Below are 19,934 nucleotides of genomic sequence, written 5' to 3'. Positions count from 1 at the left end.
ACTTAGCCCTTCACAGTAATGCAAGGACCTAACACATTTCCAAAAACTCATGATGCAAAATGCCATCCACATCCAGAGAAAGAACTATGAAGTCAGAATGCAGAATGAAGCAACTATTTTCTCCTTTGTTATATTTTGTTTTGTTTTTCTCATGGTTTCTCCCATTTGTCTTAATTCTTCTATGCAATATGACTAATGTGAAAACGTGTTCAATAGGAATGTATGTGTAGAACCCATATAAGGTTGCATATCACCTTGGAGAGAGAAAGGGGAGGAAGGGGAAGAAAATTTGGAACTCATGGAAGTGATTGTTGAAAACAAATTAATAAATTTAGGGGAAAATAAAATAACATTCATTAACAAAACAATGCCATAATACAATCCCTGTGTACCCACAGAAGGACAGAGTGAAATAATTTTCCAACCAAAGACAAATTAGAAGGTCATCTCACCGCAGCTTGGTGAGAGTGAAGCAGAGTGCAACCCAGGCCTTTCCAACACAGACCCAGACCCAGCAAACCAGGACCAAGCCTTGGGAGCAACTGAATGAACAATGGTAGCAATTACTTCTGTCACTCTAAGCCCACAGATGGTAAGTGGATCAAACAACTGGTCAGAAAGAGATTACTGGGGTTTCTTTGCTGGCACAAAAGGAGAACTCTGTTCCTTTGCCCATACTTTGATCAGGGCCACTGTCCTGGGTGGCAGTCCCAGGGTGATGAGGAGCACTAACACACCAGAGTTTGTTGCCACAGTGGATCAGGGACCCTTGTCACAGTTCCAGGGCAGAAAAGAAGTACTTCTGGTCACTCACAGATCACATTATAGGCCAAGAGAGAAGCAAACACACCTCTCCTTAGATCATACCACCTTGAAAGAATTGAAAACTGACATATCCCCAGATGTATCTCTGAAAAGAGTTGGAAAAACCCCTGAAGCCTTGAACAGTGCCCACTCTACTCTGGAAGCAGAGTTCTACTTTAACAAAGAGTTACAAGTCAAGATATAGTTTGGAAAAATGAGTGAACAACAAGAAAAAAAAATCTGACCACAGGAGGACCAAAACACACCCTCAAAGGAAGATAACAAAGTCAATGCTCCTACATCCAAAGCCTCCAAGAAAAATATGAATTGGTCTCAGGCCAAGGAAGAGCTCACAAAGGATTTTGAAAATCAAGTAACAGAAGTAGAGGAAAAATTGAGAAGAGAATGAGAGTGATGCAAGTAAATCAAGAAAAATAAGTCAATGGCTTGGTAAAGGAAACACAAAACATACTGAAGAAAATAATACCTTACAAACAAATTAGGACAAGTGGTAAAGTAAGTACAAAAAGCCAATGAGCAAAAGAATGCCTTAACAAGCAGGATGGGCTAAATGGGAAGAGAGGCACAAAAATTCACTGGCAAAAAAGAAAAAAACTCCATAAAACACAAAAATTGTAGAAGTAATATTAAAGTGTAGAATTTCTTCTGGTTATTTTTTGTCAAATAGCACAACTTCAGTATCATGACCTAGGACAGAATGGTAAAAGCAGATTCTTGGGTAGAGGCTGGGGAAATGTGGGAAAGGGAGAAAAGGCCAAATCAGTCTTCAGATATTTACCGTTTCTTTTACTTTCACAGATTAAGAGAAATGAAGATCTCAAGGGTCATTAATAACTCTGGAACTGTAAGTGAGTTTATCCTCTTGGGTTTCACTTGTCAAAATGAAACTCAAATCATCCTCTTTATGTTGTTCTCTCTCATTTACATCCTCACCATCATAGGGAATACATCGATCATTTATGCTGTGTGGTCAAGCCAGCAGCTCCACACTCCCATGTACACTCTCTTGGCCAATTTTTCCTTCTTAGAAATCTGTTATGTTAACTCTGATGTTCCCAAAATGTTGACCAACATGCTCTCTGAAACCAAAACCATCTCTTTTACCGGCTGTTTATTTCAATTCTATTTCTTCTTCTCAATGTGTGCTTCTGAAGGTTTGTTTTTATCTGTGATGGCATTTGATCGCTACCTTGCCATCTGCCAGCCTTTGCATTACTCCACCATCATGACCCACAGCTTCTGTGCTAATTTAGCATTCTTCTGCTGGATGGGTGGTTTCCTGTGGTTATTGACCCCTGTGATCCTAATCTCACAGGTACCTTTCTGTGGCCCAAACATCATTGATCACTTTCTGTGTGACCTGGGGCCATTGTTGGCCCTATCCTGTGCCCCAGTCCCTAGGACTACTTTGGCCTGTGGTACCATCAGCTCTCTCATCATCTTCATCACCTTCCTCTACATATTGGGCTCCTATTCCTATGTCCTGAGAGCTGTATTGCATGTGCCATCAGGCTCTGGAAGAAATAAGGCTTTCTCAACATGTGCCTCCCATTTTACTGTGGTGTCTCTATTCTATGGCTCAGTCATGGTGATGTATGTGAGCCCAGGATCTGGGAACCAGTCTGGAATGCAGAAATTTGTAACCTTGTTCTACTCCATGGCAACTCCTTTCTTCAACCCCCTGATCTACAGCCTTCGGAACAAAGACATGAAGAAAGCTCTAAAGAAACTCTTGGGTGGGTTATCCAAGAGATTCCCTTAATGACACAAGAAATGAGAAAATTTTAGTCCGCAACTTTTTAGCATAATAACAATTATGTGAGAAAGTAGTTATTTGGAAAATAACTTCAAATACAAGTTAGCTGAAATGCAAATAATATGCACAGTAGAACTCTTATTCAATGGAATTTACATATTTGGTCCTCACAAACAATGCTAGTGCAATTAACATGAAATAACTCTAGAAGGGTATACTTGGGATTCAGGCTATAGAGAGCTGAAACATAAATTTCAGAAATCTGTGTTTTATTCTAAAGTCAATAAGGAATCAGTGAAAATTTTTGAGCAAAAAACAGTATTTTAACAACTGTGGGAAGGATAGGTGAGAGAGCAGACCTTAAAAATAGGGAGATTGGATTTATAATAGTCAAACTAATATATGATGAGGGCCTGGAGTGGGGTATATTACTTAGAATGAATCAATAGGATATGAGGGTTCCTGACTGTTTCTTTCTTTTCTTTTTAAAATCTTATTTAACATTTTATTTTTCCCAATTATATGTAAATATTATTTTAACATTTTTTTTTAATTTTTAATTCCAAATCATCCCCTTAGCTCCTCCCTTCAATGAGAAAGCAAGAAATTTGACACAGGTAATATATGTGCTATCGTACAAAACACTTTTCCGTGTAAATCATTCTGTGAAAGAAAACATAAACAAAAAAAGAAAAGTAAAGAAAAAGTGTATTTCATCTGCATTCAGGCTCTACCAATTCTTTCTCAGTCCTACAGAACTGTCTTGGATCATTATATTGCTGAGAATAGCTAAGTTATTCATAGTAGATCATCATACAATTTTTCTGTTACTGTGTACAGTGTTCTGGTTCTGTTCATTTCAGTTCATATCAGTTCATATTAGACATTCTAGGTTTCTCTGAGAGAGTACTGCTCATCATTTCTTAATAGTTCAGTTTTTTACTTAGTATTTTATTTTTCCCTAGTTACATATGAAAACAATTTTTAACATTTGTTTTCCAAAGTTGAGTTCCAAACTCTCTCTCGCTCTTCCTCTTTCCACAGCACTCCCCATTGAGAAGGCAAACAATTCAGTTTAAGTTATAGATAGAAATGTTTCCTTCTAAAAGAGAAGAGTAAATTCCATGAGAGAACTGAACTCTTACAAATAAAAATGAAGAGTACTGCATAACTTAGGTGACATCAACTTGGAAAATCAAAGAAAAACAAGCTAATCAATGAATAAGGCAAGATCATAAAAGCATAGATTGGGAACTAGAAGGCTTGTAAAGGGCAATAAGTTCAATCCTGTCATTGAGAATTCTCTCATGAGAAATCTAAGTAGTAGAGTGTTCAAATGAACAATATCTTATAAGCAACAACTTATAAAAGAGGCCTAGTAATTCTAAACCCAGGGTTCTTTCTGTTTTATTATTCTGGTACCATCAAGATTTTTGAAGTATCATCTGAATGGAACAGATAGTTGTAATATAACATACTGTGTAAGTGCCTTCACAAAACAAATTGGTATCTGGGAGATAAATTCATGAATAACCAGAGATGAGGAAAAGCTTAATGGAGCAGGTAATTTTGAACTGGATCTTAAAAAACAGGTTGAAATTTGCCATATAAAGAGAGGAAAAAGAAGGTTTTCCTACCACAGAGAAAAGCAGAAACAAAGGTACGAATGTAGGGTAATATAGGGCATGTTTTGCATGTTAAAGAGTAGTGTTTCTTAGCTAGAGAATTAAATATCTGGGCAGGTGTAATATGGAATGCAGCTGGAAAATCAATGTGCATATGCATGAGGCTTTGGATGCCAGATAAAGGAATCAAAATTGATAGGCAAAAGAAAGCCACTGAAGATTTTTGAGCCGAAGTTTTTAAACTGAGGCCATGAAATTATGTATGTGTTTTTCTTACAATAGTTTTGTAAATATATTTCAATGTGATTGGTTTTCTTTATAATTTTATATGTTTTATTTATGCGTTTAAAAACATTATTCTGAGAAGGGCTGAACATTTTGGGCTTCACAAAATTTCAAAGGGTTCCATGATACAAAATAGGTCAAGAGACTGTTCTAAGGAAACTCCTAAATGAGTTCTCACCAAAATTCTCTAAAGGAACCAAGAAATGAGATGGATTTTCTCCACAGAGAGATATTTTGGATCAAGACAGGTTTCAAAGTGCTTAAGATCTAGGCAGGAGTCTGACTTCCCTCTTCTTTCTGAGCTCCAAGTATCTTAATACTGAGTAAGGTCTCATGAGTTACAAATATCATCTTTCCATGTAGGAATGTAAACAGTTCAACTATAATAAGTCCCTTGTGGTTTTCCTTCCCTGTTTATCTTTTCATGCTTCTCTTAATTCTTGTATTTGAAAATCAAATTTTCTGTTTAGCTCTGGTCTTTTCAGCAAGAATGCTGGGAAGTCCTCTATTTCATTGAAGTTCCATTTTTCCCCTGAAGTATTATACTTAGTTTTGCTAAGTAGATGATTCTTGATTTTAATCCTATCTCCTTTGAACTCTGGAATATCATATTCCAAGCCCTCAAATCCTTTTGTGTAGAAGCTAAGTCCTGTGTTATCCTGATTGTGTTTCCACTAAGCTTGAATTGTTTCTTTCTGGCTGCTTGTCATATTTTTGCCTTGACCTGGGAACTGGAATTTGGCTACAACATTCCTAGGAGTTTTTCTTTGGGGATTTCTTTCAGGTGGTGATCAATGGGTTCTTTCCATTTCTGTTTTACCCTCTGGTTTGAGACTATCAGGACAATTTTCCTTGAAAAGTTCTTGAAAGATATCTAGGCTCTCTTTTTTATCATGGCTTTCAGGTAGTCCAGTAATTTTTAAATTGTCTCCCCTGGCTCCATTTTTCAGGTCAGTCATTTTTCCAATGAGTTACTTCACGTTGTCTTCTATTTTTTCATTCTTTTGATTTTGTTTTATAATTTTTTTTATTTCTCATAAAGTCATTAGATTCCATTTGCTCCATTCTAATTTTTAAAGGCTTATTTTCTTCAGTGAGCTTTTGGACTTCTTTTTCCATTTGGCTCATTCTGCTTTTTAAGGCATTCTTCTCCTCATTGGCTTTTTGGACCTCTTTTGCATTTGGGATAGTATAATTTTAAGGTGCTATTTTCTTCAGCATTTTGGGTAAGTTTCCTTTAGCAAGATGTTGACTTTCTTTGAATGATTTTTTTGCATCACTCTCATTCCTCTTCCCAATTTTTCCTCTACTTCTCTTACTTGATTTTCAAAATCTTCTTTGAGTTTTTCCATGGCCTAAGATCAATTCATATTTTTCTTAGATGCTTCAGATGTAGTGGTTTTGGATTTGTTGTTTCCTTCTGCCTGCATGTTATGATCTTCCTCATCACCAATGACATAAGAAAATACCTCTTTATCAAGAAATTAAGATTCTATAGTCTGCTTCTTTTTCCCGTTTGCTCATTTTCCCAGCCAATTACCTGAATTTTGAGCTTTGTTAAGTTGAGGGCTCCAGAAGCAGTTTCTGCTTCAGCAGTGGCTATAGCCACCCTGGATTGGGGTCAGGGTCTTCAGGTTGGTCTGTGGCTGGGGTCAGACCATGCTCCCCTCAAGCCAGGTGAGAGACCCTTCCTACTAACCTCTGAAACTGTCTTTAGCATTTGTGCATTGAGAAATCTCAAATTCACAGCAACTGCCACTGATTTAGTCCCCTAAGGCCTAGTTCTCCTCAGTCTACACTGGCATGACTCAAGGCAAACTGTGCTCCACTCCCAGCCTGGTGCAATAGACCCTTCTTGTCAACCTTCCAGATTTTCTTGGATTGGAAATTTTCTTCACTCTGTCATTTTGTGGCTTCTGCTGCTCTAGAATTTGTTTAATCATTTTTACTGGGTTTTTTTTTTTTTTTTGAGGGATTTAGAGGGAGAGCTGTAGCAGGTCCCTGCTTCTACTCTGCCATATTGGCTCCACCCGTATGCCCATTTTTCAAGCAAGAAACTAAGATCTAATGAGTTGTACAACACTGCACAGCTGGCCATTGGGGAGCAGAGCCAGGTGACATTTAAAGGACTCAACTACCATGACTCTCTCCATGTTTCCATTGCTGGGGAAATCAAATTTCAATTCGATATTGGAGAACTGAGATGTTATGTGCTTTCAAAGGTGACATATCATCTTGTCCCTTACCAAAAGGAAATAAGTTTCCTATTTTCATTTCTAGCCAGTCAAGAATGACGCAAGGTCTGCTATACCACAAGGAACTATTTCCCATCCAGCAATTATTCTAATTATACCCTAGACTTGGAGATGGAGATGGGAGCCTTGGAAAACTTCTGAAATATGTGTTTCACACACACATGTACATACATACCATATTACACTAAGGTCCCTTGAGCAACAGTTATTACTGATTTCTAGTTATCTACTTGCAAAGGTTGATAGTTGTCATGGTGATGGGAGCCAATATTCCCTTTTGTTCAGTAAAATCCCATCCATCATTTTCTCAATTTTCCGATCTCAAATTCAATCACACTTTAATGACTTTTTTACAGTCTTCTTTTTAATCTTTTCCTGCCAAACCTATTATTCATATCCTCACCCCCCTCTTATTTGTCAACTAACTGAATGATACCTGCACATATATACATGCATGCGTGCATACATACACACACACACACACACACACAATCACTTTATCACATAGGCTCAAGGTATTTGTTAGGCTCTTCAAAAAATGATGAATTCCTGCCTTAACTAAACTACTTCAAAGCATAGTATAATAGAACCATATAACGTCAAAAATAAAATGACTTTAGAGACAATGTGAAGAAAAATAACCACGTTTTGCAAATAATAATGCCAAGGAAAACTTTGTTGTCTCTGCTTTTACTAAGACCTGAGAAGAGAAAGAACACTAGAATCCAAGTCTGAGAACAGAGGCACAAATCCTGGATCTACTATGTACTGCCTGTGAGACATTGGGCAATTACATTTATCTCTTTGGTCTTCAATGGAGTGGGCTGAATCAAATGATTTCTAAAGGTCCTTCAAGCTCTAAAAATCTCTAATCCAATGATCTGTAAACACATTAGTGAAGGCACTGATAATAATTACCATATAGGAACTCCTTATTTTATTGAGAGGAGCAAAATGCTGTTATGTTAAATGTTGCTGTTGCCATTCAGTCACACCCAAGTTTTCATGACCGCATTTGAGCTTTTCTTGGCAAAGATAATGGAGTGGTTTGCCATTTCCTTCTCCAGTTCATTTTACAGATGAGGAAACTGAGGCAAACATGGTTAAGTGACTTGCCCCGGATCACATAACTAGTAAGTATCTGAGGTTATACTTGAACTCAGGAAAATGAGTCTTCCTGACTTCAGGCCTGGTACTCTATACACTGAGCCAACTAGTTGCCTATTGCAAAATGTCTGTGTCTGTTACAAAATGCTGTAAGTCCCTTCTTATTCCTTGAACTCAGGTTTAGGGCTAGCTAGGAATCAAAAGTTTCCATCTCAGATGAATGTGCTATCAAGGCTTTACAAATGGAATTCACGTTGTTGTCCCAGATATTCTGATACGTGAAGGGGAGATGGAGGTACAGCAGAAACACACTTATAAGATCATAGATATGACTACAAGGTATCTTAGAGGTCATCTAGTCTAAACCCTTTTTTTGTGTAGATGAAGAAACTGAGACCCAGAAACACATGATCAAACCCAATTACTCTGCCTCCAAATCCTGTGATCTTCTCATTGTCCCACACACTGAACAAGAGTTAAAAAGGGATCCCAGAAAAATCCAACAACTTCATTCCTTGGGGTGAACTTTAGGGAGTAAAACAAAGGCGGAAGATGGAGAAAGAATTGCCCTTCATTCAGTTAGTCTCTGCTGGAACTCATTCCTTGATAGATGCCCAACGCTCTTGATCCATAATGTGTCCCTACCTATGTAGATACATCTATTACACACTCATAGAATGAAGAAACTCAGCGCTGTAACAGACCATAAAGATCAGCTAATACAAATTCCACATGACGAGCAAATTTAGATCTAGAAAGGCAAAAATTACCTATTCCAACTTACAAAGCCCAACACTGACAGAACTATTACCTGAATTATTTGAACAAATCAATATTGTTTTAAATACACAACTATTCTACTCTTCTGCCTTCTTTCTTCCTCAAATCATCATCTTCCCTATCAAAACTCTGTTGTCCTACTGTTTTCTCTGCCCTCTGTCTCCACTTCACCTTTCCTCTGTACTCTCTTCTCTCCTGTCTTCTTGCCTTCGTCTTTTGGTCTGTCTCTGTATCTGTGTCTCTCCCTCTCCCTCTCCCTCTCCCTCTCCCTCTCCCTCTCCCTCTCCCTCTCTCTCTCTCTCTCTCTCTCACTGGTTGTGTGACCTTGGGCAAGATACGTAACCCTGTTTGCCTCAGTTTCCTCATCTGGAAAATGAACTCCAGAAGGCAATGGCAAACCACTCCAGTATCTTTACCAAGAAAACCTTCAATTGGATCATGAAGAAGACACTACTGAAATAACTGAACAACAAACAGTTCCTTTCCCACTCTGAGATTTTGTTTCTATGACATAATACCTTCTATCACAAAATGTGACAAAGAAAATTGTCACATCTTTTCATCTATGGTCCTGATCTATCACACATCTTCCTACTTGAAATCCCCTTGGGATGCTAAAATTAGAATATATCATATTGTAACCATCTCCTTTATACAAAACTTGTTCTTTTTTTAATTTCTTCTGTTTGTCTAGAGAATTAATGTTATTCTAACAACTGAGGCTTGAAATACCTGCCATCTTTCACAACACGTTATCCATCATTTGCCAGACTCAACATGTCAACCACTCTTGTTGATTCTTACCTTTTGTCTCTTGAGCTATCAAATAAGTTCTTCTTTTTCATTCCTTCATTCTACCTAGGCCAATCTCATATCACCTCATGCTATTACTGCAACTGCTTCTCAATCAGCTTCCTTGTTCTTAACCACTCCCCTTCTATACCACCTATACTACACACTCTGCCAATTAATTTCTCCAAAATACCACTTTAATCTATCATGACCTTGATTAAAATCCTTTATTGATTACTGATTGTTTTCAAGATAAATATATACTTTCTTATAGAGGTACAAAAGCATTCCTCAAAAAGTCCTCAATCTGCCTTTCTACCTATATTAGTATAGAATAAAGTGCTATCTGAATAGCACTCCCCAGCTTATGATATTATAGATAGGAAATCAATAAGGTTCACCTGAATGAGACTCTATCCCTCTCTATAAAGTACTTGCCCCTCTTCCACATTGCTATTTAATCACGTTATTTAAGACAATCAACTCTCAGCAAAGACATGGAGTGGTCACTCAAAAATCTGGCATATACTGATTCTAGGGCAGTGAAGGGTTTTTCACTTAGATCACCAATTTCCTTCCTCCTCCTGCTTGAGTATGGCTATACTCAAGGCTAAGACCCTAAGTATCCCCCTCTACTTCCCACCTCGTCACCTAACAATGCCCCCCAGATGTTGCAAAAATACAACCTTGTGGCCCACCAAAATAGCCCCCATATAGTATTTTGTGCAGGCCTGATTTAAATCCTCCAAAAAGGAACTGCAAAGAATTGAAATATAATTTGCTACTACTCATTGAAGCCAGCCATATTAGTTTACTTACTCTCCCTTTAATTTGTCAGGTGTATTTTGACTCCATGTCACTTGTTGGGAAGAAGAAAGAGCACTGGTCTTTGAGTCAAGAAGCATAGGAGACTCACGTTTCAATCCCAGACCTACCACTCATCAGCTATTTGAGCTTGGGCAAGTTACTTTCGTTCTCTGGGCCTTAATTTTGTCATCAATAAATAAAATGAGGAAATTAGACAACATGGCCTGTTGTGTTCCTCTTAGCTTTGATATTCATTGGTCTCCTCTGATTCTATACTGGAGGATTGGGATGAAGAGGAAGGAGGAAGGAAGGGGGGGAAGGTGGTTTCTTGTAATGCTGATTGAAATTCAATTATTTCCTTTATCACTACTCAATGAAAATAAAATCTACCTACCCAAGAGAGCAATCAGTAATTTCTCCTGGTGCTCCTCTGGAGAAGTCCCTAAGGGATAAAAACATACAAGAATAGGATAGAATAACCACCATAAGAAAGCAAGAAATTCCAGAGAACACAGTCTTCTTACAGTAATCAGTGGTGCCTCTTCTAATAAAAGTCAGATGTTGATACTCCTTTAGTGGCAGGAGCAAAGGAAGCTGGATATCAATTACTGGGGTAAGTGGCAATGGGCTTCATGTCTCACTGACAAATTCTATAAAATGCAAGGGCTGTGGGAAAGGAAGATACTACCTTAGGGAGACAGGGTAATGTAGAAGGAGATAGTACTTGACTATAAGTAAACTCGAAAAACCTGGATTCAAGTCCCAGTTCTTCCACTTAGTACCTCTGTGACCCTTGTTTTGACCTTCTCATTGTGGGTTTTAGTTACCACATCTATAAAGTGATGGGAGTTGAACTAGATAACTTCTATCTATAGATATATGGTCCTTATTCTTTACATATAATTATTTTATCTTACTCATTAGGAAAACTAAATTTTTACTTCATAGCAGAGAAAGGAAAGGTAAATACCTCTTCAGATTAGAAAGCTAACAAAGATGGCAGGATCCCTGATCCCACACCAAAAAAAAAAATAGTATGTTACCTGAACTTTTCAACCTTTCTGTTATACCACTAGGGACATTCTAATAGAAAAGAAATTCTGAATTCTACATTGGAATTAATCATGATGAAATGAGAAGTTATATATAAATTATAAAATGATATCAAAAGTCATATCAGTACATATGCCTGATTTCAGGTGGCATATGAATGAAGCAACTTCAATTGCCCTCACTGTAGTGTCATTCATATGACGTTATCATGGAAACTGAGATTTCCTCATCCTCATAAATGTTCCATCCAAGCAAAAAAGCTGACCTTTCTCCAGGTACTTGTATTTCTCCAGAACTTCAGTTCTTTCTTCCCATCAAACACATACTTTACTTGAATGTCGCAATATTCTTGGTTCTCAGCTGCCATGCTCAGTCTATCAAACATGAAACTATTTGCTCTCTTATGGTCCATTCTTTTTATCAGATTTCAATGTATAAAGTCTATCATCTCTAATACATTTGTTGCATCTGCTTATGGTCACATTGAGCAGAGATAATATAGCTTTAGACATTGGTAAATGAATATAATCCTAACTCTAGGGATACAAGAGACCTCAGAGGTGATTTAATATTACATTTTCATCTTACAGATAAGGAAACTGAGACCCAAAAAAGTTAAGTCAATTGCCCAAAGTCATACATATAGTAGTAATTAATGAGCAGGCATTCACATCTGAAGTCAGACATGAAATTATTAATTACCTGGCCTTATTCTTTCCACATCTCAGCTTCTGTTAAGTCAGACACTGAGTTAAATGTTGTTAAATACACAAAGGAAGAAGGGTAAGACATTCTCCATGTGGTTACAGAGAACACATTGAAAAAAAAATAAAGGAAAGTTATAAAGATGCAGAATGTGATAGATTGGAAAGAGAGTTATCCTTAAGTCAATAAAACCTGAGTTCAAGGGTACTAGTGAAAGCACTTGTCTCTATTTGGTAAAGGAAATGGAAATGAAATAGTGCCTCTAGGAATTCCCAATGGCAATGAAATTCAAAGTCAATCTCTATTCTTCATTCTCATTCACACTTTCATATGAGTTAGGTTGCCCAACACCTTGATGAAGTCTGTTACCTAAGAAAAAGAAAACTTTCTTTGGGAAACAGGATAAGAAAACAGGTGAGAAAGTAGAAAGCGGTCAGGCTGTAGAACCAAGAGAATGGATTCAAATTGGCATTTGACTTTTTAATATCCGTGTAATTTGGGGCACAGCACAACTTTCCTGGGCTTCACTTTTCTCATCTAGAAAACGAAAAGATTGTGGACCTCTGAGGTCTTTTCTGGCTTTTTTTTAAATCTATAATAATCAGTTTTTCTACTTTAAGCTAAAACTGGAGTCTATCATTAATAATACTACAGAAATGAATCTCTTTATCTCTGATGATAGAACTGACTGATTCAAGTGACCTAAACATTCCCTTTGCTACTCAATCATTGTTGCTGACTTTCTGTGACATGTTAGCTATTTCAGAGAATGAGCTCTTCTATTTCAAAAAAAGGAGATTCTTATTTAATCATCAAGCATGTGCTTCTTTCAGAGATGGAGCATTTGAAATAACAGAATTAGAGAACTCCAGTGAAGCCATTAATCAGGAATGCATTGTATCAGGCAGTTAATATAGAATTCTGATAGATAAGGCCAGTAGGGCAAAAGTACTGGTATTCTCACAAACCTGAAAAAACTCTTTCTCTACATATGTACGTGCATACATACTACACACATACATACACACATATATACACATACATATTTATTTGAATGAAGTATTGCATGCAAATATGTATTAGAACACATGGCTCATCTGATGACCCATTTTGTGAAATATAATAATATTTGTTCAATAAAACACTGGGAACAGAGATAAAGGAAGGGGGAGAGGGAGAGAGAGACAGAGAGAGAGAGACAGAGAGAGATGCATATATACAAAACACAGTGAAATCGATGTCCATTTCAAAGGTATTGAAGAAATGACCATCTTAGATTTTCATAACATCTCTTGGACTATAAGTGAGTTCATTCTTCTGGGCTTTCGGTACAGTCAAGAAATAGAAATTCTTCTCTTTGTGTTGTTTGCCATTATGTATGCCCTGACTTTGATGGGGAATGGGATAATTGTCTATGCTGTGTGGTGGGACCAGCAGCTCCACGCTCCCATGTATATCTTACTGGCCAACTTTTCCTTCCTTGAGATCTGCTACATCAACTCCAGTGTGCCCAACATGCTAGTCAACCTCCTCTCTGAGGCCAAGACCATCTCCTACAATGGCTGCATCCTCCAGTTCTACATCTTTTCTTCTCTATGTGCAACAGAACTTTTCTTCTTGGCCCTCATGGCATTTGATCGTTACATTGCCATCTGTTACCCACTCCGGTATCCTACCATTATGACGGGGAAGCTCTGTGGAACCCTGGTGTCTGCCTGCTGGGTAGGTGGCTTCCTTTGGTTACTGACCCCTGTCATTCTACTCTCCCAAGTGCCCTTCTGTGGTCCAAATATTATTGACCATTATTTATGTGATCTAGTGGCAATGCTGGCCTTGTCATGTACACCTGTCCCTAAAACTACTCTAACCTGTGGTGTTCTCAGTACCCTTATCACCTTTATCACATTAATTTACATCCTTGGATCCTACACCCAGGTGCTAAGAGCTGTGCTGCGAGTGCCAAAGGGCTCTGGAAGACAGAAAGCCTTCTCTACATGTGCTTCTCATTTAGCTGTAGTCTCACTATTCTATGGCTCAATCATGATGATGTATGTGAGCCCAGGGTCAGGAAGCCAACCTGAGATGCAGAAATTCATCACCTTGTCCTACTCAGTTGCCACTCCATTCTTCAATCCCATGATCTATAGCTTCCGTAATAAGGAAATTAAGGCTGCTTTGAGAAAAGTCCTGGGGAGAATTTGAATATCATTTTGACAAAGGAGAGATCCTGAGATCTTTACTCCTCAATCTCTATTTGCAGGGTATGTTATAGTGGGCGTTACATTTGTGTCTGGGTTAAATAAGATGACCACACTTTCAGGAAGTGTGCTAATTCAGCTTTATGGTTGTTGTCACATTTGAACCTTGCAACAACCCTGGAAGGTAGATGGTATTGTTATCCTGTTTTACAGTTGAGTAAACTGTAATAGTCATAATTTAAGTGACTTGCCATGGGTGTACATTGCTAGTATGTGGTCAGAGACTAGATTTAAACTCACATCTTCTTCACTCCAGGTCCAGAGTTCTATCCACTGAAATACTTAACTTCCCACTACAACTCTTAAAAACAGTTCATTTTATAACTCATATAGCCAGTGAAACACAAAGCAACCTCATCTTTAGGTTTGAGAAAAGATGTTATGTGCCTCAGAGTTGGGAATCAAATACACAGTAAAATACAGCCTCTGAAAAATGGGGTTCTGAGCTACTATGGGCATTATTCCTTTCCTCTACTATATCTAGCTGTTTCCAAAGTAAGTGGGCTGTTCAATCCTTCCCACCTCCAAACTCAAGAGAAATACTTTGCTCCCCTTCACCATGTAAATGGACTTAAATGCCTAGGGTTGATTTTAATTTAGGTATACATCAACCTTCATTAATAACTCGACCTTTATTACAGGGAGACATGGCTGTCTTTGTCCCTCTGCCTTCACATATTTTTTTTACATTGGAGAAGGGGATGAATTTAGAGCTGGTGGGAACGGGGTAGAAAGAGTGGTACATATCTCTTCAGTGAATATATATTTCTACACTGGCATAAAGCATGAAACATCATAAGAAAAGATGATGCCCAGAGTGACTCAATCTTCCTGACTTTCTATTTTAAAATCTCCTTTCCTTTGTTACTTTCTCTGCTTCCTTTCTTTTCAGTCTCCACTTTCCATTTTCTTGAATCTCAATTATTTAGGAGGTGTGGTGTTCTCTCGTTGTCTTCACTTCTATATCTTAACATTGAGTGTTTTGGGGCATATTAATTGATTGAAGCAGTAGTGGAGAACGCCTCTGCTTTGCCTGTTTTTACAAGTTATCCCTCAAAGTCCACATATCAAGGATCACTTCCATAAGCCATGAAGCTTGCATCCTGTAGTATAGTTGTCCTTAAACTTGGATTCACGGACCCCAGAGGGATAGATGGATAGATTTCAAGTTTAGGGGTTTATTTTATTTATACATAACCCCTAATTGAAATTTAGTATTTCCCGCAATTATTTAAAAATATTTCCTGAGAAAGGATTCCTAAGCTCTAGACCACCGAAGGGGTTCATGACACCTAAAAGGGTTAAGAGCCCTGGTCTAACAGATCTACAGCAATCTATATGGTCGAGACCTTGTAGAAATTATAAAATTCAAAAGTACGGAAAGGAAACAAAAGTATTACAATATGTATGTTTATCTCTCTGTATGCATTGGCACTATTTAATTTCAACATTTCATTTTCACTTGAAATCTCATCTCAAGGGTCTAATTGTTACAGTTACAGCGCATACCTATTGTCATAACTCATGAACAACTAACTTATTTGAGCTTCTCCTTAATCTCAGTGGAGATCTTCCTGCAGAGTGGACATTGGAGAAAACCAAAGGAAAACCTATTTCAAAGAGTTTTGTTTGTTACTGTTTTTCCCAAAAATAAAAAACCTATGAGCTTTGAGTCTCGACTTTGCTCTATACCATGCCATAGTACCTGAGTGAATAAAAACGGGTTTATAGGAAAGCTATCATAGTTAAATAATGTCAAACACCTTTCTCAGAGAGAAACTGTCTCTCAATTAACTCCAGTGCTTAATTGTCTCATATTAACGTTGATAGTGCAGAAGGATTTCTGACTCTAGTACTTATTATCTTCTGTGTGTGATTTAAGTCTGGGTTCTTGTCTCAACTGCTGGTGTTATGAATGTTTATTGAAGATTAAATATCAATTTTGTCATGTGCATTGTGTCTTTCTTGAGGCCATCAGTTCCTTTCACATAGAAATTATATTGTTTCTTTTCTTTTATACCACTTTTGAATTAATAAAATTCTACCCAATCTTTGATTGATTTTAATATTGAATGAATAAATGAATGAATGAAAAAATGAAAGAAATGCTTGCTATGTTCTAGCACTGTGCTAAGAGCTAGGGATAAACATAGAAAAGTAGAAAAGTCTAGTAGTATTAAAGGAGAAAAATAGAATAGTCTAATTCTCAAGAAGTTCACATTCCAGCGGTGGAAACAACATATGTATGTTGCAACTACAAGTCACATGGAAAGATTTAACAGTCTTTAAGGTAGGATAGCAAAGTAAATGCTAATGCCTCATATTTAATGTCGTTTCCAAGGATAAAATCATATCAGTTTCTGATGTTGAAGTGCATAAATTATGAAATGTTCCTATAAGGTTTCATTAGTAGTACAACCAAAGTATTAGTTGATTCAATATAATATTATGTTCATATAGTGCTCTTTATTCTTGAGTCCCCTTTAATGTTAGCTCATGTTTAAAGCATATTTTGCACATGGCTTCTGCATCCACTCAATTCTTTGCTCATAAGGCTCACCGATGTGTTTCTTTCATAAACCAACCAGAGGACACATTACTGAAAGGCAAAAGCCACCTAATTAACTAGCAAGATAAGTGTTCAGAAACGTTTCCCCTATACATACAAGGATACATTCTTCCACAAGTACTCCCTTCTCCAGAGGGGGTAGTAGGACACATGCCAAGAGTACAATTGACTAGATTACATGGCCAGTGAGAATACATCTGGGAAGCACTTGTGCTAAAGTAAAAATGTAACCAAATGAGTTGGATTCTCTACTGAGATTCTTTGCGCTACAGTTCTCTATGGTATACAGTTTGCTGTTGACTACCTCCACTGATAGACATCACTAACCTTGGATATGTCCTAAATACTGTACAGAGGATGCCATCAAGCTCTGGAAAAAATAAGGCTTCTCAACAAGTACTTCTCATTTCACTGCTGTTTCTATTCTATGACTCAGTCATGGTGATGTATGTGAACCCAGGATCTGGGAACCAGTCTGGAATGTTAGTTTGTAAGCTTGTTCTACTCCATTCTGCAACCCCCTGATCCACAACACTTAGATCAAAAATAAGAAGAAATCTCTAAAGAAATTCTTTGGTGGGTTGTCTCAGCGAATCCCTAAAGGACACAAGAAATGAGAATATTTTATTCCACAAGTTTTTAGCATAGGTTAGCTGAAATGTAGATAACATGGAGAGCAAAAATTTTATGTAGTGCATTAAGACTGTCAATGAATTTTACATTTATTAGCAGTGATTCTTGACTGGAGAATTAAATATCCAGACAGGTGTGATATGAAATGCAGCTGCAAGACCAGTGCCCAAATGCTTGAAGGCTTGAATACCAGATAAAGGAATCAAAATTAATAGGCAGTGAGCCACCGAAGATTTTTTAGCAGAATTGTTTTTAAGCTGGAGCCCATGAAATTATGTATGGGTTTTTCTTACAGTGTTTTTGTAAATATATTTCAATGTGATTGGTTTTCTTTATAATTTTATATGTTTTATTTATGTATATAAAAACGTTATTCTGAGGACCACACAATTTTGATTTCACTAAATTTCCAAAAGGTTCCATGATGCAAAATAGGGTCTGTTCGAAGGAAATTCCTAAATGGAGTCTCACCAAAATTCACCAAAGGAACCAACAAATGAGATGGATTTTCTGCACAGTGAGATATTTTGGATCAAAACAGTTTCCAAAGTGCTTAAGATTGTCATTCGTCATAAAAGTTCACAGAGTAGTAAGGCAGACCGAGGAGCCTGACCTCTCCCTTCTTGCTGAAACCACCTTCCTTGTTGAGCTCCAAAAGCCAGACTCATACCTGTCTATTTCTGTTTTATGAATGACACTTCTGTGGGTAATTCAGGATTTTTCTGAGGCATCCAAGAGTGGAAGGGCATATTGGAGGAGTTTGGGGAGGTGGAAGTGTTCCGTGCTCCATAAAGAAGGATTTAACCAGTTATTTTCCGCTAAGTTCTCTATTTCTGCTATGCAAAGTAACCAAAAAATACGCTTCTGTTGGAAGTTTGTTTGACTGATAGGAGTAGTACACATGTAGGATGCACTATGAAGCATAGATTCAAATAAGCTTTAAAAATATTTTGAGGACATGTTCAGAATTTGGCCTTGATGAATAGGGGAAGGGGGGAAGGAGGGGTTAGAGGTTGGGAAGATTAGTTTGAATTTATTTATGCTGATCTATCTCTGCCCTTTTTTTCTGCCCTTTTTGTTGGGATAATTAGTAAAGTGATAGCTTCTTTAGACCTAAGAAAGATAGCCCATGCACCCATTTGGACAACTGATATTAGCATATTATTTAAGGGTCAAATATAACCTATGGCTCAATCATTTTAGCAGGAGAAGAAGAAATATATTAGTAGGGACAATGGATGTGGGAATAATCATGGAAAGTAGTTCAGGCAGAAAGATTTTTAAAACTACTAGTCAAGGATAATAGCCATAATGTTTTTCATATCCTTCCTCATTCCAAAATTCAACTTTTTATTCAACATATATCTGTAAATACCTGACAGTAATCCTTGAACATCTCTCAGCATCCTTCTGCCTTCCATGTTTAAGGATCCAAATTCTCCCTTTTGAGATTTCACAAGAGGATGATATTTATTCTACATTCTCTTGTGTCATGAGAGGAAAGCTACAGAATGGGTTTAGAAACAAGGAATCCAGGCCTAGGCTCATTGAAATCCATGTAAATGTAGGGAAGCAGCTGAAAAAGACCCACTTAAACATGAAACTCCTGTTCGGTACAACTACCTAGGTCAGTGTCACAGGTTTCCTGGAAATTATGCTGTTATCCCAAGAATTATTGACGCTATTACACACTACAATGACGCATAGACATAAAATCTTAGATTTGGAAGGGACCTTAAAAATCATGAAGCCCATAAATGGTGGAGCAGATGTGGGAAAATTGGAACACTAATAAATTGTTGGTGGAGTTGTGAACTGCGTAAGCATTCTGTAGGACAATTTGGAAGTAGGCCTAAAGGTCAACAACATTGTTTATACCCTTTGATCCAGCAATACCACTACTGAGGCTGCATCACAAAGAAATCATTAAAAAAGAAAAAGGACCCACATGTACAAAAATATTTATAGCAGCTCTTTTTCGTGATGGCAAAGAATTGGAAATTGAGGGGATGACCATCAATTGTGGAACAGCTGAATAACTTGTGGTATATGAATGTAATGGAATACTAATATTCCATAAGAAATGGTGAGCAGGTGGATTCCAGAAAAACTTCGAAAGACTTGCATGAACTGATGCTGAGTGAAGTGAGCAGAACCAGGGGAACATTGTACATAGTAACAGTAACAGTATGCAGTAACCTACTTTGTTAGACTCAACTCTTCTGAGCAGTGCAATGATGAAAGACAATTCCAAAAGACACATCTAGATAAAGAACTATGGAATCTGAATGCAAATTGAAGTATACTGGTTTCTCATTTTTTATGCTTTTTTTCTCGTTGTTTTACCCTTTTGCTCTAATTCTTCTTTTACAACTCAATATTATGTGGAAATATGCTTAATATGATGGCACATGTATAGCCTATTTCAGATTGCATTATTTCTGGGGGCAGGGGGAATTTGAAACTCAAAATCTTAGAATTGAA

General features: G+C 37.4%; 2 protein-coding genes across 2 annotated transcripts; both read left to right on the top strand.

Annotated features, from left to right (window-relative positions):
• Positions 1 to 1,633: 1,633 nt before the first annotated feature.
• On the top strand, positions 1,634 to 2,587 carry LOC140514076 (olfactory receptor 11G2-like). Its single transcript, XM_072624061.1, has one exon. The coding sequence runs from the start codon at positions 1,634 to 1,636 to the stop codon at positions 2,585 to 2,587; it is 954 nt and encodes a 317-aa protein (XP_072480162.1).
• Positions 2,588 to 13,196: 10,609 nt separating this feature from the next.
• On the top strand, positions 13,197 to 14,192 carry LOC140514414 (olfactory receptor 11G2-like). Its single transcript, XM_072624728.1, has one exon. The coding sequence runs from the start codon at positions 13,254 to 13,256 to the stop codon at positions 14,190 to 14,192; it is 939 nt and encodes a 312-aa protein (XP_072480829.1). The 5' UTR covers positions 13,197 to 13,253.
• The last annotated feature ends 5,742 nt before the right edge of the window (positions 14,193 to 19,934 follow it).

Source organism: Notamacropus eugenii, chromosome 7 (genome assembly GCF_028372415.1).
Source record: "Notamacropus eugenii isolate mMacEug1 chromosome 7, mMacEug1.pri_v2, whole genome shotgun sequence".
Lineage (NCBI taxonomy): Eukaryota > Metazoa > Chordata > Mammalia > Diprotodontia > Macropodidae > Notamacropus > Notamacropus eugenii.
Note: the sequence above shows the minus strand (reverse complement) of the source record. Positions and strands in the feature narration are given on the sequence as shown.